We start from the raw sequence: 17,324 nt of genomic DNA on the forward strand, positions 1-17,324 counted from the left end.
CAAACATGACGAGCCAGGAAGTCTGGTTGCATGATAGGAAGGTAGATGAGGCCTCCAATGAGTTTTTGATCAAATGTGGGATCCTATTGCAAATCTCCCTCATGTGAAGAATACAAAACATTGAGCTTTAAGGGAGTGTCGACCCTCCCCTTATGGTAGTATGTGGCGATCAGCTCTCCCACCTGTCCCTGTTGTCTGTTCCAGGCCTAGCTTAGTATGGAATAAGCATAAAGGTCTAAGTTTTAATGTTCTATCAATTGAGGAGCTTTAGTTTTTTTAACAATGTAACAAATAAAAATAGTTCAAACATTCGTAGTGTATTTCTTTACTACAAGTTTATTTGTAAGATTCTTCATCTATCCTTCACAGAGAATTATTTCCCACATGTAACAATTACATAGTTCATTTAAAGGTGGGTCCAAAAATTTATTGATATATGACATTTATTGATAAGGATAAGGATGTATTTTGTTATCATGTCAAGCAAGGAAGCCATCAATCTTCTCCTAAATAGTGCTTTTAATTAGGGGAACTTAATTCACACAAGATAATTGAGTAGAGCCAATGAAATCCCTCTAGTTGATTATAAGTAACCCATGTGAGTTTAATGGCAGTAGAAGCAGAAATCTATAGTTGATATATGCTCCTGAAGTTAAAAAATTTGCAACATATTGAAGAGGGTTAGTATGAGTGAAATACCTTTGACTCATAATAACCCATTTAAGCTCAATGGTCCTAGAAACTTAAATCTATAGTTAACACCTAAACTAATAAAAAAAGGCAACAATATGCTACTTCTTCAACCCCCAAAAGTACAAAGATATTTATAGTCATATGTTTCTTGAAGAAAAGAAATATGTACTTGACAAACTAAGTGTGTGATCTCATCAATTGACATATAAATTGACAAGCTTAGGTCCATGTTTTTTACCAAAGTTTTGAAGTGACATTTTAAGTAGAAAAATTAACAATAGATGAAGTAATAGAGGAGTGGCTTCATGTCTTCCAATGTACGTTTAATATGTAAATTTTTTTTGTATAAGTTATAAAATTAAACACCCAAAAAAATGAATAAATTAAAGATCATTCATGACAAATTCATGTCTCAAATATGATTTAATATGATAAAGTAATAATAAATCAATCAGGTATGGGCTTATTCACATGATCAATTAATAAACATGTTGGATTCAGGTTTGACATAACATTAATACTTCTATGTATTAAATGTTATACATAACATTATAACCTTTCCTATAAGACTTCAACGACATTAGCCAATTAAATTAGGTTCAAGCGAACTCTCAGACTCAGAAAACACTCAAAACCTGATTGAACCAAGTTGATTGGCCAATTCAATTGGTGAACCGATTTAACCCAAGACCCTACTTGGTAAGTTGGGTCACACGTTAGAGTCGAACAAGGCAAGTGGTCCTATAGATTGGGGGTGGGGGTGCACCTCTCTTCTCCAATACCATAAAACTAGGGTCTTCCCAATTGATAAAGATATAGAGGGAGAAGCATGACTTCTTGTAATTGAAAATTTGATGATTGGTGAAAGATTTCTTCCCTTGTTTTAAAAAAAAGCATATTTTTTAATTTTTAATTTTTTAAATAATTAATGGCAATTAAACATGGGTTGAACTAGACCCATCACCTCCTTTGGCAATTAAGCATGGGTTGAACTAGACCCATCACCTCCTAGTTGCCGACGGTGGACAAGGCATTTACTCAAGCTGTACCATCCGCTTGCATTTAATTATATTTAAATTTAATACTTGCACCAATTTCCTATGACCGTCTGAAATTCACTCTTTTTTATTATTATTCACGGCCTTAAAATTATTATTTTCCTTTACTCAGCCACGTGCCCTAAGGGCCCAGCGGAAGGCCGGAAATCTCGCTGACCCATGCCCCCACACGTCACAACCACTGCTCGAGTCTGCGGTGCGTCTCACCTGGAAAACTTCGTCCGTCGTGACCGTCCGTTCGTCATATAACCGCTTTTCAAAGTTCAAAACGACCGAACCCGCGAAGTCCACTCCCCTTCTTTCTTCTTCAACCGAATAGCCGCGAAAAGGCATGCTGCCACAGTGAGAGAAAAAAAAGGTGTTACGGGCTTGGATTAAGCCCTGACCCTATCCTTTTTCGTCCCGTAAGGAAGATATGAGGGTTAGGGTTTCCATCTCCCCTGCTTCCTCCCATTTGACGATGCCAGTCCTCGGTCTTTTCCTCTGATTCGAGAACTGGGTCAGGAAAAAAACTTTTGATTTTTTTGTGGAAAATAGTCCTAGTTTTGGTTACACGATTGAACGGGAAGATGGAGGAGGAGACAGGGAGGATCGCGGGAGGAGAGGAAGCGAGCGTGGAGCAGATCGAGAAAGGGGAGTTGTCAGAAACCCTGGAGGAGGCGAATCCTAGAATCCGGGAGCTGATTGATGTCGTTGAGTCTGTCACTGGGTTGGGAGATTTCAGGAAGACCTTGAGGAAAGAGTGCTTCAATCTTATACGCCGGATGAAACTTTTGTTGCCCTTTCTGGAAGAGATTCAGGATCTTGAAGGGCATATTCCAGTCGATGCTGTCAAATGTTTGAGCAGTTTGACTAAGGTGTTTGCTTGCGCGAAGAAGCTGTTGGAGTGTTGTCATGATGGAAGCAAGATCTATCTGGTTAGTCTTCATAATTTCTTGTGCTTTCTCTGATTTCTTGCAAAATTTCCTTTGTGCTCGAAACCTCCAACTGGAAATCAGAGGAATGTGAGTGAATTGCGAACTTATAATCAATATATTCTCTCACCTTTTGGTTCAGGTATTGGAAAACGAGGCGGTAATGGGTAGATTTCATGGAATATATGACAGGTTGCGTCAGGCATTGGAGGGTATGCCGTATGATGAGATGGAGATATCTGATGAAGTGAAGGAGCAAGTAAGTATTTCGCATTATACTTCAGCTTTATTTTTTTACATCTCTGAGAGGGAAGAAAAAGGGTGTTTTGATTTTATTTATTTTCATAGCATCAGTCTCAGGAACAGAACTAATGAATCTGATGCTGAAGGCATAAAAGAAGAAGATTTATTTATTTTTTCCCATTCTTTTGGATACCTGTTTCTTTTTGGAATCCCATTACTTCATCTATGGTAAACAAGTTATTATACTATTCAGAAAGAATAGATCAATTAGCGTCTCTTTTGAAGATTTTACCTTGTGATCTGAGTCACCAAATATTTTCAGATAGAGTTTATGCGGGTCCAACTCAAAAAGGCAAAGAAGAGAACAGACACTCAGGACATTGAACTTGCTATGGATATCATGGTTATATTCTCCAAACAGGATGACCGGAATGCCGATATCGCCATTTTAGAAAGGTTAGCGAAGAAATTGGAGTTGCATTCAGTTCCAGACATGGAGGCAGAAACAGAAGCTGTAAGAAAACTCATAAATCAAAAAGCTGGGCAAAGTTCAGAGAGCACTGAGCATGTCATAGACCTACTCAACCAATTCAGAGAGATTGTCGGTCTTGAAAAGACTGATTGTCTTGAAGATCCTGCTGTGCGTAAATCACTTCAAAAGTGCCCATCGTTGCAAATTCCCAGTGAGTTCCTCTGTCCAATTTCACTGGAGATCATGACGGATCCTGTTATTGTTGCTACAGGACAGGTAAATGATTTTCTCTCCATATGGTGTTTGCGTCCATTTTTAACCCATGTAGAGAATTCCCCTTCTTGGTAGCGTAACAGAAGCTCTTTTGCCTTCTCAGACTTACGAAAGATCCAGCATCCAGATGTGGTTGGAATCCAACCACCGAACATGTCCGATCACTAGGCAACCTCTGGCCCATCTGTCACTTGCTCCGAATTATGCTCTTCGTAACTTGATTCAACAGTGGTGCGAGAAGAACAATGTGCAATTTGCCCGAGAAGAAGACGACTTCGACCTCGGAGAGCTCCTCTGTGCACGAGGAGAAAATCTCTTCACTGGTTCAAAATCTCTCGTCTAGTCAACTCGAAGTTCAAAGAAAAGCTGTTACGAAGATTCGAATTCTATCCAAGGAAAGCCCAGATAACAGAATCGCTATTGCTACTAAAGGTGGAATCCCTCCTCTCATTCACCTTCTTTCTTATCCAGATTCCAAGATTAAGGAACATACCGTCACAGCCTTATTGAATTTGTCCATTGAGGAGGAAAACAAGAAAAGTATCGCAAAACAAGGAGCGATTCCGGCCATTATTGACATCTTACAGAATGGCACCGTGGAGGCTAGAGAAAACTCTGCTGCAGCGTTGTTCAGTTTATCCATGATCGACGAAAACAAAGTGCTCATCGGGTTGTTAAATGCCATTCCTCCATTGGTGGACTTGTTAACAAACGGGACGATCCGAGGTAAAAAGGACGCTGCAACTGCTTTATTCAACCTGTCTCTTAACAACGCCAACAAAGCAAGAGCTATCGAGGCAGGCATCGTTCCGCCTCTGCTCAACGTGCTCGGCGACAGGAATTTGGGTATGGTAGACGAGGCTCTCTCCATCTTCCTCCTCCTCGTCATGCATCCCGAGGGCCGGAGCGCCATTGGGAAGCTTTCTTTCATCGAAACTCTTGTACAGTTTATCAGAGAAGGGACCCCCAAGAACAAGGAATGCGCGTTATCTGTTCTTCTGGAGTTGAGTCTGAGTAATTCTTCTTTTGTTTTGGCTGCTCTTCAGTTTGGTGTCTATGAGCATTTGACTGAGATATCTAGGACTGGAACCAATAGGGCCCAGAGGAAGGCAAACTCTCTGTTGCAGCACATGAGTAAGTGTGAACAAGTATGATATAATTCAATTTGTTAGATTGGTACAGTCTTTGATAATAGAAACTTTACACATCCCAATTCCCAAAAATTAAAATAAAATAAAATAAAGGTTCTTCAATCTCTTGCCATTTGATACTCATATTGCATAATAAATACCACCCTTACTCAATTGTAAATGTGTGATTCAGTTCATCCTCGAATGTGGTTCAGTTCAACATCTAACAGTTAATAACTAGCCGATGCACGTTCTATGTAGTTTGGCCTGTGAGTGTCAAGATGTTCCCCAAACCAAGGGGTCGATTTTTATTTCGATCCTGTTTATTTCCTCTCGATACATAGATATACATAGGTTGAGTTATAAGATATAAAAATTACAATAATACCCTTTCATGATACACAAATTATAATAATACCCTTTCATGATACACAAATTATAATAATATACGATAACATCCCCCCTCAAATGGATGCTGGTAAGTCAACCAATAACAATTTGCCAACCAAAAATTTATGCCGTTGTCGAGTCATGGCTTTGGTGAAGACATGGGCCACTTGGAGATCTGAAAAAATGTAAGGAAGAGATATCACCCGACTATCCAAGGTATCACGGATTGAATGACAATCAACCTCAATATGCTTGATGCGTTCATGGAAAATAGGATTGGTGGTAATCTGAATAGCACTAGTGTTATCGTCATGAAGAGGGGTAGAAGTAGTCTGAGGGAACTCAAGCTCCGCAAGAAGACTGACAATCTCAAAACAAGTAGTAGACATGGCACGATACTCAACTTCAGAAGAGGATTTAGAAACACGATGTTGTTTCTTACATCGCCAAGAAATTAAGGCATCACCTAAAAACATACACCAACCTGTAGTAGAGCGACGGGTATCCGAACACCCAGCCCAATTAGCATCACTATAAGCAATAAGTTGAAGAGAGGAGCCTGTAGGAAAGAATAACCCACGAGTAGGAGAATCTCGAAGATAGCGGATGATGCGTCGAATTGCAGCAATATGGAGATGACGAGGAGAGGACATAAACTAACTGACCTAATGAACGACATAGGAGAAGTCGGGGCGAGTAGTGGTCAAGTCGATGAGACTCCCAACCAGGCGCCCATAGAGAGTAGGGTCATCTAGAAGGTCCCCTTCATCTTTCCTGTATTTGACATTTACCTCCATAGGAGTATTAACAGAAGAAGTATCCTCCAAACCAGCCAAGGTAATATATTGAAGATACTTATGCTGGTTTAAGAAAATACCATTGGCCCGATGATGGACTTCCAGTCCTAAGAAGTACGTGAGCTGACCAAGATCTTTCATATGAAAAGTGTCATGGAATACCTGCTGCAACTTGGTAATCAGTCCAGAGTCAGTGCCAGTAATAATGATGTCATCCACATAAACCAGGAGAATGACCATGCCTGTGGCAGACTTATGATAGAATAGAGATGGATCATATTGACTCTGTGTAAACCTGTGGAGAATAAGGGTGCCACAAAATTTCTCAAACCAAGCCCGGGGGGCTTGCTTAAGCCCATACAAAGGACGACGAAGCTTGCAAACTTGATCAGGAGAGGAGGTAGTCATACCCAAGGGGGGCTTCATGTATACATCTTCCTAGAGGTCACCGGGGAGAAAGACATTCTTCACATCCATCTGATGCAGTGGCCAGGACTGCGAGGCTACAATCGAGAATATAGTACGAACCGTGGTCATCTTGGCAACCGGCGCAAATATCTCATCATAATCAATCCCATATTCCTGTTTGTTGCCCAGAGCTACTAGGCGAGCTTTGCACTGATCCAAAAAGCCATCAGAGCAAAGTTTGACAGAGAAAGCCCATTTACTTCCAAGATGCTTAATTGTGGGAGGGCAAGGAACAATATTCCAAGTGTGATTCTCCTCAAATGCTCGAAGTTCTGTTTGCATTGCATTCTGCCAACACTCATGTGTCATGACCTGTTTGTAACAAGTGGGAGTGAAAATAGAGGATAAAGTAGTGACATGAGAGACAATGGAGGAGAAACCATACCAATGAGGAGGCATCGAAGGATGAGTAGACCGGCGAAGAGAGGTGGAAGCTGGAGCAGGAGTAGGATCAGGTGCTAGGACAAGATCGTGAGGGGGCATAGAGGAAGTAGAACCAGACACATGTCCACTACGTCTTCCATACACAAAACCAAGTTTGAACCCTCCCACAATTGTCGGAGAATCATCAAAGCAAGGTAGAAGAGAGAAAGAGGCAGATGGCAGCTCAACATGAGATGGAAAAAAAATTGATTTTCAAAGAAAACCACATTTCGAGAAACACGTATACGACAAGCATGTGGATCATAACAACCATAACCCTTTTGAGGTATAACATAACCAAGAAAAGCACACTTAACAGATTGGGCTGTAAGTTTATGTTGTTCATGAGCAGGGAGATGCACAAAACAAACACAACCAAATGTCCGAAGATCAAAATAGGAAGGAGAATGGTTAAACAACTTAAAGAAGGGAGAAACATGATGTAATGTAGGAGAAGGTAAGCGAGAAAACGCTTCACACAAAAAATGAGAAGGAACAAATGATTTAAGTAAAAGGGTTAAGACCACATCAAGAAGGTGACGATTTTTCCTCTTCACAACACCATTTTGTTGCGGTGTCGAAGGACAAGAGCGCTGAGAGACGATCCCTTTACTTTGAAGAAAATCCTGAAACTCATTAAACATGTATTCGCCGCCAGAATCAGAGTGCAAGACCTTGATGCTAGCAGAGAATTGAGTCTCTAGAAGCACAAGAAAATGCTTAAATACTAAAAAAACTTTGGCCTTAGCCCGTAGAAAGTAAATCGACTACAGTCATCAATAAAGGTGACTACTTGCAATGCTGGGGAGAGGAAAAACATAAAGAGGAAAGAGTCGTTCCACTTGAGGCCCCTTCGCGATCATCATCCCGGACACTTGATCCTACACAACACAACCAGATCGAGAGAAATGGACATTACAATTATTATCGACCAATTGACCAACAGAAATAAGATTTGTGGAGAGGTAAAACATCAGTTAAACAAGAGGAAAACTCACCAACAACACTGATAGGCAAAGAACTGCCATCAACGGTGTTAATTTTCTGATTTCCATCATAATTTTGACATTGGAAAGAGAAACAACAGTATTGGTCATATGATTAGAAGTTCGGGAGTCAAAATACCATGTCTTAGAAGAAACTTTATGATTACCTAAGAGCCCAAAAATAGAGAAAGCAAAAATGATCATCTATTGTACCATCTCAGGAGTGAGGATGTTCGGGTTGGCTGAAGTTGTAGGTGCAGTAAGAACAACCGGCGAGGCAGCAGGCAATGCAGTAGAACTAGAGGCACCAACATAGGTATGATAAGTAGTATCCGACTTCCTTTCAGGTTGAATGGGGCAAGTAGAGATGATATGACCTAGTTTCTTGCAATAGCTACAGAACTTCCTAGGGCAATCCTGAACAATATGATGAAAAACTTTACAACTATAGCACTGAACAACAGGTATGTCTCTTCCCTTATTCCTCCACTGGGTTGCATAAGCTACAGTAACAGGGGCACTAACATTAGCCCAATGTTCGATACCTGCCTGAGTTGCTATACACTGCTCCTCACGGAGAAGTTCACTGAAACAAGCAGCTAGAGATGTTACAGGATGACGATTCATCAAATTAGACCGTGCAATTGCAAAATCGAAACAGAGCTTCATCAAGAATTGATCTCTCTTGCTAGTTTCATGCATTACTTGAATAGCAGAGAGAGCTGTAACGGGAACAGTAGAATAAACAATGTCACCATAGTCAGCCCAAAGGTTTTGAAAACCAAAAAAAATTCCTCGATGGATAGACTTCCTTGTGTGAAATTAGCCATCTCATACTCCAATTGAAAACGCCAAGCCGTGTTGTCTTGATGGTAAACCTGGACGAGGTAACTCCATATGTCAGCCGCATTTCTATAAGGCCGCAGATTGAGAACAAAGTGAGGCTCAACAGAGCCAAGGATCTAGGTCATGACGCTTGCATCCTTGACTGTCCATTTGGACAAAGCCTCGACCTCTCGAGGTGCAGGATCAGTCCCATCTATATGACCCCATAACTTCTTTCCTATAATAAATAAACGAAACTGAAATTCCCAGGCACAATATTTTTTACTCGTGAAACGGATAGGGAACAAGTCTAACCTATCAGAGGACATGATAAACCCCTTCTTTCTTACTGAATCTAGGACTGAATCTACAGAAGGAGTCGGTAGAACGTTAGTGAGGAATTTCTTCAAACACCTAAACTGCACTGTTACAGACCCTTACAGGTTCGCACTATGAGCGCGAGATGATTCCGCTGGCTTTCCTCTTCTTGCTGGCTCTGCTTTGAAATAATTTCGCGATAGAGAGTCTCAGACCACGACAAAATCACAGATGCCAGAAGCCATACCCATGCCTCCCTTCCCACGGCCAGACAATGTTGTCTACGACTGTCGAAAGTGTCAATCAAATACCAAAACCGAAATTCTAAACCTGAAAATCGTAACGACTGTTGGAATTTCCCGTCGAACTCCATAGAACCCTCCCCGACGATCAACTTGCAATGCAAAGGACTCCGTGAGAGTCCACCAAAACCAAATCAAGAACCGATAACCTAAATCCAAGATACCACGAACTGAGAAAAAGGAAAATAGAACTCACCCGAAGGAGTAGTTGTCGAGGACCTCCAACGTCGAACCGAGATCGCCGAAGGCGCCGAACAAGCTCTTAAAAAATTAAGGGCTCGAAACCAAACTCTGATACCATGTCAAGATTTTCCCCAAACCAAGAGACCGATTTTGATTTCGATCCTATTTGTTTCCTCTCGATACATAGACATACATAGGTTAAGTTATAAGATACAAAAATTACAATAATACCCTTTCATGGTACAAAAATTACAATAATATACGATAACAGTGAATCATTATTGAAAGATCAAGAGCAACTCATTAAGAATTTTTCGAAAAGAATATGCCTATAGAAGTTCAGTTGGTTGGAAGCCTCCATTATCCTACTTATTGATAGATAATTTTTAGCTTCAAATGCAACAATCTACATGCAATCACCAGAACTATAATGTCAAATAACAGGCTAAGTTATTAGGTTTTCATTCACCTCCTTCGACAATATTTCAATACATACTGGTTCTCAAAATAATGGGAATTTAGTAAAATTCCCAAAATAATTTTAACATACCAGAGAATGAGCCTATAACGAGGTGATAAATGTTGAGCCTACTTGTCAGCCACATGTTGGAAGAAGCTATACTTGGTGTTTTCCATACTTTTTAGAGTCAGTTTGCACCTAAGATAGCTCTTGAAACAACAACACCAACTTAATAATGAGAAACAACTATGGATTCGTCAAGATGCAACTTGGTATTCTCTTCAAATTTCTTCCAAATATTCTCTGCATAATCTTCTTGTCTTCCTGGGTTTGTAATCTGAAGAGGAGTTATCTTGATAGCGAAAGAGGATGGGCATGAGCCCAAACTAAGTCCATGAAGTTAAGAGAACAGGTTGCTAAGCAGGAACATATTGTTTTCATTGGATATGGAGGCTCAGATAACATAGATGTTGAAGAAGCAGAATTAAAGCAAGGGAAGTACCGGGCAAACCTGAAAACACAACTAAGCTAGAACCTGCAGAAGTAAAGAAGAAAGAGTTGAAGCAAGCATGGCAGTGTTGCGCAAGGAAGCCGCAACAAACATGGCATCATTGGAAGCTCAGCAGCAGCAGCAGCGTTTAACCCAACAGAGACTTATTGTGACGGTCGAATCGGAATGCACATATCACTATAGGGTCCTACGAATCCCTTCTCCCTTCCCATCGCTGAAAATTGTCAGAGCTCACCAAAGCCATTGCCGTCACCACTACAACCTCTCTCCCAGTCGCATACCTCAATTAATCAAAAGGCTTGCCATCTTCGAAAAACTCACCATTGTCGAACCCCCGAGGGACATCTAAAGCCACCGCTGCCGTTGTCATCACTGGTAGTGGTATTTTTCCCTCCTTCTTTTCCGTCTAGCTTTGATTACTATAAACCCTTCATCGAGATAACAGCTCGCCACCGTTTCTATCACCGCCATTTCTGTCGTAGCCGCCAGCTGCTTGTCGGCGACGTCCAGACTCCCCCACCTTCGTTGTCTCAGTAGAAACAAGCCAGAGAGACCTAAGTTCATGGGAAAAATTATTTTCCCCCTCCGCGAGAAGCTTTTTGGTATTAAAGCTCGTGCGAGTTCACACATGCAAATTTCGCATGTGCGAAAAAACCATGCATCTTGAAAAGCCTTGACTGTCTTTTCTTACTCATGGCTTCTGAAGAGACTCAAACCACTATTCCCAATGCCCATGATCCAACCAAATCTCTTATGGTGCTCAACATCCACAATTCTATCAAACTCACATCCACTAACTATCTTTGCAGGAAGCTTCAGATGGAAGTCATTCGTATCGATTATGATCCATACAAATTCGTTGATGGTTCCTATCCTTCATCCTTAGCCACAAAGACTGTCAATAATCTCGCTGTTCCCAGTCCCGAATACTATAATTGGCTTCGTCAGGACAAGCTGATTTTTGGTGCTCTGGTCGGCTCTCTAATGCCATTTCACATTTCACTTATAACTCAATCAAGGACCTCTCATGAAGCCTGGAGTACTCTGGCCCACACTTATGCCTGACCCTCATATGATCACATCAAGCAGATTAAGGAACTCAAGCATGTCATTAAGAGATCTCAATCTATTACAAATTATATGCAGTTTATTAAAACATGTGTTGATGAACTTGCGGCCCTATGAACACTATGGATGCACAGGATCTCACTGAGAAAATTTTAGATGGACTCAATGATGATTACAAACCACTCGTTGATATTATCAATGGTCATGACACGTCGATTTCGTTTGAAGAACTGCATGCAAAATTCATCAACAAGGAACTCTCGCTACATGTCTATCAACTTCACTCCTCTTCACTTCCAACTTCTGCAAATCCAGCCAATTCTCACTCCAATTATGGTAAGTTAGGTAATTGTCATCAACGACAACTTGGGGTTTTCTCCTACCACCCATTGACAGCTCCACCTTCTGGTTTCACCAACACCAATAGAATGGTCGATATAACCCTCGACCCTACCTTGGTCGTTGTCAGTGGTGTCGAAAAAAAGGATGCACCATTCCACAATACCCTAACAACTACCAACTCTTCTACTAGTTCTACTTAGCTTCTGGATAGTGGAGCATCGCACCATGTTACCATGGACTTGAGTAATTTCTCGTTTCACATTTCTTATGATGGCATTGACCACATTCTGATGCATAGGTCTCTCTATTACTCATACTGGTTGCAAATTTCTCTCTACACCCTCACATCAATTTTCATTAAATAATGTTTTTTGTGTTCTTACTATTTAAAAGAATCTTATTTCTATTTCTCAGTTCTGTCAAGCTAACAATTCTTCCATTGAATTTTTACCTACTTCTTTTTGTGTGAAGGATATTTACACGGGGAACACACGTTTGCAGGGTTGAACTAAGGATGGTGTGTATGATTGGCCTTTGTCCTCAATCAAGTCACCACCAATAATCACATTTTCCAGTGTCAAGACCACTTCGTTTGTATGACATCATCGCTTAGGTCATCCATCGTATACCATTTTCAGGCACATAGTGTCTACTTTTCAGTTAGATTTATCGCATCCTCTGAATTTTAACTTCAATTTTAATTCTTGTCAATGCAATAAGAGTCACAAGTTACCACTCTCAGTCTCTTCTCTTGTATATTTTTCTCCTCTTGATATTATTTTCTCAGATGTATGGACCTTTCCTATTACTTTGATTGATTATTTCAAATATTATGTTATTTTTGTTGATCACTTTATGAAATATATTTGGTTTTACCCTTTCAAAATAAAATCTCATGTGTTTGATACATTTGTCCATTTTAAATCTCTTGTTGAAAATTTCTTTGGTAAATGGATTAAAACACTATATTCTGATAATGGAAGGGGTTTTACAAGAAAGTCCTTTTTTTGGCTACCAATGATATTTCTCATCTCACGTCTCCTCCACACACCCCTAAACACAATTGGTATTTCGAACGATGACATCGCCATATTGTCGAGACTGGTATGTCTTCCCTTTCTCATGCATCCATACCGTTATCTTACTAGTCATATGCATTTCCGCTGCTGTCTATCTCATCAACTGTCTACCTACTCCCACACTTAATCTTATGTCCCCATATGCCAAAATTTTTGGCACCCCTCCCAACTAATCTAAACTTCGTAGTTTTGGTTATCTCTGTTATCTGTGGCTCAAGTCATACTCTTCCTACAAGGTCACTCCTTGTTCGTCCCCTTGTGTCTTTCTTGGGTACTCTACCACTCAAAGTACCTTTTAGTGTTTTAAACCCACCACCTCTCATCTTTATAAGTCACGTCATGTTAAATTTTTTGAGTTCATCATTCCCTTCACTACACTTTAATCTCACCTAGACCATCCTTCATTTGACACATTATCCCACCGATGTTCCTTTGTGTCTTTACTTTTGGCTACCGATATATCTACCACATCTTCAATCCATACACCCTCTGTATGCTCCAGTCAAGACCTCACACCTAACCCCACTAACCACCAAACCCCACTCCACCACCTAATCCCACTCACACATCTCTCTCATTCACCGAACTACACCCATCATTCCTACCTGCTTCCTCACCTCCCTATGTTATTGTCGCCAGATCCAGGAACAACATTTACAAGCCCATCCAAAATTAAACCTCACAACCCAACTTCCTACATATGTGACCAATGAACCATCAACTGTGACTCAAGCTCTCACCCATCCCAAATGGCGTCAGTCTATGTAGGATGAGTATGATGTTCTTGTTCGGAATGGGACTCGGGAACTTCCTCCCTTGGATTCCTCACAGAATATGGTTGGTTGCCAATGGATTTTTAGTACTAAATTTCTACCTGATGGCTCTATTGATAGGTACAAGGCTTGCTTAGTCGCCAAAGGGTTTCACCAACACCCTGGAGTTGATTATCATGAAACTTTTAGTCTCGTTATCAAGTCTACCACTAATCGCATTGTTCTTAACCTTACAGTAAGTCGTGGCTAGTAGCTTCGACAACTTGATGTCAATAATGCGTTTCTCCAAGGTACCATGTTTGAGGATATTTTTATGGCACAACCACCAGGTTTCATTGATCGTGATCATCCCCACCATGTTTTTAAACTTTGCAAAGTTATCCACGGTTTCAACCACTTCAATGTCAAGAAAGTAGGTCAATGAGCTAAGATCCTTGAGCAAAAATCTCTAACCAAGAGGGTGGATAAATATTGTCATAGCTTGATCATTGTCTCTTGTAATAATAATGTTGTCCACATAGCCCAGAATATATAGCACAATAGTATCTGTGAGAGAGATAAATAGAGAAGAATTTGTAAGAGAGTTGGTGAAGCCAGAGGTGATAAGAAACTGACGCAACTCATTATACCAAGCACGTGGAGCTTGCTTGATATATTTATGATCTCCTTGCTAGCACACACATGAAAAATGTAAAGCCTATAGCAACACCTCTTGCTATATCCTTTATACTCACACTTCAGTCTGGCACGACACTTTCTGATCCATCTGAATATCTGACCGTTGTTGGTAGTCTCTAATACTTGTCTCTTACGTGCTCTGACATTGCTTATGTGTGAATAAGTTATCTCAGTTTGTACATTGCCCTCTTTCTAACCACTGGGATATTGTGAAGTGCTTGTTGCACTATCTTTGTGGGACTCTGGATCATGGTATTGTCTTACATTGACAATTTTCTTTGTCTCTCCATGCATTTTTTGATGTTGTCTGAGCAGGAAACAAGGATGAATTCACTTCCACATGTGCCCATCTTATTTACCTAGGTCGCAAACTTATCTCTTGGAATTCTAAGAAACAACGAATTGTGGGTCGATCATCTACTAAGGTGGAATATCGATCTGTTGCAACCACTACAGCTGAGATCCGGTGGATCTGTTCTCTTCTCAGTGAACTGGGTGTTTTCTTCCATAACAACCAGTGCTTTATTGTGACAATGTCGGTATTATAAATTTGTGCTCCAATCTAGTATTTCACTATTGCATGAAACAAGTTGTTTTGGATTACCATTTCATTCGCGAACAAGTTCAAAGTGGCGTTCTTCGGGTTACTCATGTCTCCTCTGGTGATCAGTTGGCTAATGCTCTCACCAAACTGCTTCTGTGAATATGATAACTTTTCTTGAAAACCAAGATTGGACTTTCCTCTCAGAGCTCCATCTTGCGGGGGCATGATAGAGATAAAAATAAAACTGAGATAAGCTTACTCCAATGTAAACACTAAATCTAGCTACATATGTAGCTGAAGAGTTAGTCTTTGTAATCACTTAGGAGTCTGTGTAAACCTGTCTATAAATACCTTAGTCCACGTCAATGAAGATATGGTAATTACTTCCCCTTTTCTCATCTTCTACACATATCACTAGAGGGTCCTACAAATTCTTGATCTAAAGAAGAGAGCTGGAACGGATTGAAGCTCCTCCTAATCTAGTTTTTGAGACCCATGTTCCACCTCCTCCATCATATGACGAAGCCAATGGTGTTTTTGCTTCCCCAAACAATGTGTACGTGAGCAGCTCAGACCTTCCCTTCAGCCAGAGCATTCTTGGAAAGGTGAGAAATCTACCGGTAGTAAGAGACAGAGTTCCAAGTCGAGTCGCAAGCTTGCACCTCGCAAACGACTTTCAAAACATCTCTCCTACCACAAACGATGTATTTCAGAGTGCTTGCGACACCAGTCTCAATTATTCTGGATCCCAACAGTTGGTTCCGAGTTATAAAATAGAGACGTGTAGTAGACTTTGTCTAGGCTTGTAATTTAAAAAATGTCACTTAGTATCATGTAAATAAACACCTTTAAATCCAAATTTCTGCAACTCGATAAATATAAAGGGTTAACTTGTTTCACCAGCCAACAGCTCTAAAAATAAACTGAAATTCTTAAATCATCCTCACAACATATAGGATAGCCACTCTTATTAGTCTATTTGTAATGATACATCTTCATTACAGAAGGCAGGATTTGGAGGCAAGGTAAGTCAGCATTCTTCTGTGAAGCAATGTTCTTTCCTTCTTGTAACTTGTAATGAACTCTGAAACAGGAATCTCCCCAGAAAGAAACTTATGATACAGCACTTCACAGCCATTTGCTGCTATCAAAGCTTCCCCTGAAAGAAATAGATCATTCCCAGTTCAAAATAGAATGGTTTTTGTAAAGACAAACGAGAATCCAGTTTATACCTCTCAGTCTGTCCTGAAGTGAACTGATAGAATAGACAGAATTTATCTTTTCCTCCAGTTTCTTCAGTTCGTTGAATCTTTGATGAGCCGCACTGAGCTCCGCTCGGATGACAGTGCACTGTCGTCGTCCATCCATATCTGTTAGGGACAGAACAAAGGCCAGGAACTGCACTATTTGTTCATGTTTACTGCATACTTACCTGGTTCTTGAGCTCAGCCAACTGTGCAGCTTTTTCCAAGTTATTACCTGCTAGTTCATTTTAGTGGGCAGTAATAAGGAGGGAGATCCCAAAAGGGATGAAGAAATTAAGATGGATGAAAGGACGCACTTGCAAGCTCTTTAACATGTTTTATTTGATCATTATATGCCTGAAAGGATCACCAGATACTCGTTACTATAGTGGGTTTAAACTTAACCCAGAAAACAAGTGAAGAAGATGATGATGATGATGATGATGGACATGGTACTAATAATGACTAAAACCTACCGAATCAAGATGTCTGATGGGTTCAAGAGAGTGAAGAAATTCAGTGTATTCTTTCTTGTCAGTAAGAAGTTTGTGAAATTCTTCAGCACTGCAATTTAATTCAGTTGAAACAAGGGATCAACAAATATTTGACATGATTAACCGACTAGAAGGCTAGCTGAGAATCAGAAGAAAAATGGCAGAGAATCACATTATTATATATGATGGAGAAGATAGCAAGTGAAATGAGTTTAGGCCGTTCCTCACCTCTTATTTTTTAGAGCATTGGAGATGTTAAAGAACTGTCTATTGGATGGAGGGTAGTCACTCATGTGAGGAGATTTGCTCATTATAGCGGTCTTCTATCAACTCTGCAAGCAAGCATGCAAATCAATTACTGTGGGCGCAGGTATTCTCTACGAAATATGAAGTAATTAGCTGATGTCCAGCGAACAAAAGAAGGGTGAAAGAGAGCGACAGAATCAAACTGTGAGAGAAAAAAGCAGATATCGTACAGGTTGGCCAGCGAATAAATTTTTTAAAACGGCTTAGGGGAAAGAAGAAAGAGTTGAAAGTTGTAGAAGGATAATGGATCTAACGTACCTGAAGTTGTATCAGAGGTTGGATATCTGAGAATTGTAAATATAGAATGTGATAGAGGGTGGTTGGTTTGTTTCTTGGCTGCTGATCGACTG

At 40.4% G+C, this 17,324-nt stretch overlaps 2 protein-coding genes and 1 long non-coding RNA gene across 3 annotated transcripts; 1 reads left to right on the plus strand and 2 right to left on the minus strand.

The window, feature by feature from the left end:
- The first annotated feature begins 2,320 nt into the window (after positions 1 to 2,320).
- LOC137938196 (U-box domain-containing protein 15-like) lies at positions 2,321 to 4,807 on the plus strand. The gene is given in 5 exon segments (XM_068783189.1): positions 2,321 to 2,668; positions 2,808 to 2,924; positions 3,231 to 3,656; positions 3,757 to 3,906; positions 3,908 to 4,807. Coding segments are annotated over 5 exon segments (1,941 nt in total).
- Positions 4,808 to 15,904: 11,097 nt separating this feature from the next.
- Positions 15,905 to 16,298, minus strand: LOC137938198 (vacuolar protein-sorting-associated protein 37 homolog 1-like). Its single transcript, XM_068783191.1, has 2 exons — positions 16,163 to 16,298; positions 15,905 to 16,089 (listed from the first exon to the last, which is right to left on the minus strand). Exons 1-2 carry the CDS (start codon positions 16,296 to 16,298, stop codon positions 15,929 to 15,931), a joined length of 297 nt encoding a protein of 98 aa, XP_068639292.1. The 3' UTR covers positions 15,905 to 15,928.
- A 64-nt stretch (positions 16,299 to 16,362) lies between these two features.
- On the minus strand, positions 16,363 to 16,717 carry LOC137938176 (uncharacterized). Its single transcript, XR_011109870.1, has 3 exons — positions 16,651 to 16,717; positions 16,492 to 16,531; positions 16,363 to 16,409 (listed from the first exon to the last, which is right to left on the minus strand). It is a non-coding gene; the product is annotated as an uncharacterized lncRNA (long non-coding RNA).
- Between the last annotated feature and the right edge of the window lie 607 nt (positions 16,718 to 17,324).

Source organism: Aristolochia californica, unplaced genomic scaffold (genome assembly GCF_029961685.1).
Source record: "Aristolochia californica isolate CCGP_79_NKW_82.1479 unplaced genomic scaffold, dmAriCali1.0.hap1 SCAF_8, whole genome shotgun sequence".
Classification (NCBI taxonomy): domain Eukaryota; kingdom Viridiplantae; phylum Streptophyta; class Magnoliopsida; order Piperales; family Aristolochiaceae; genus Aristolochia; species Aristolochia californica.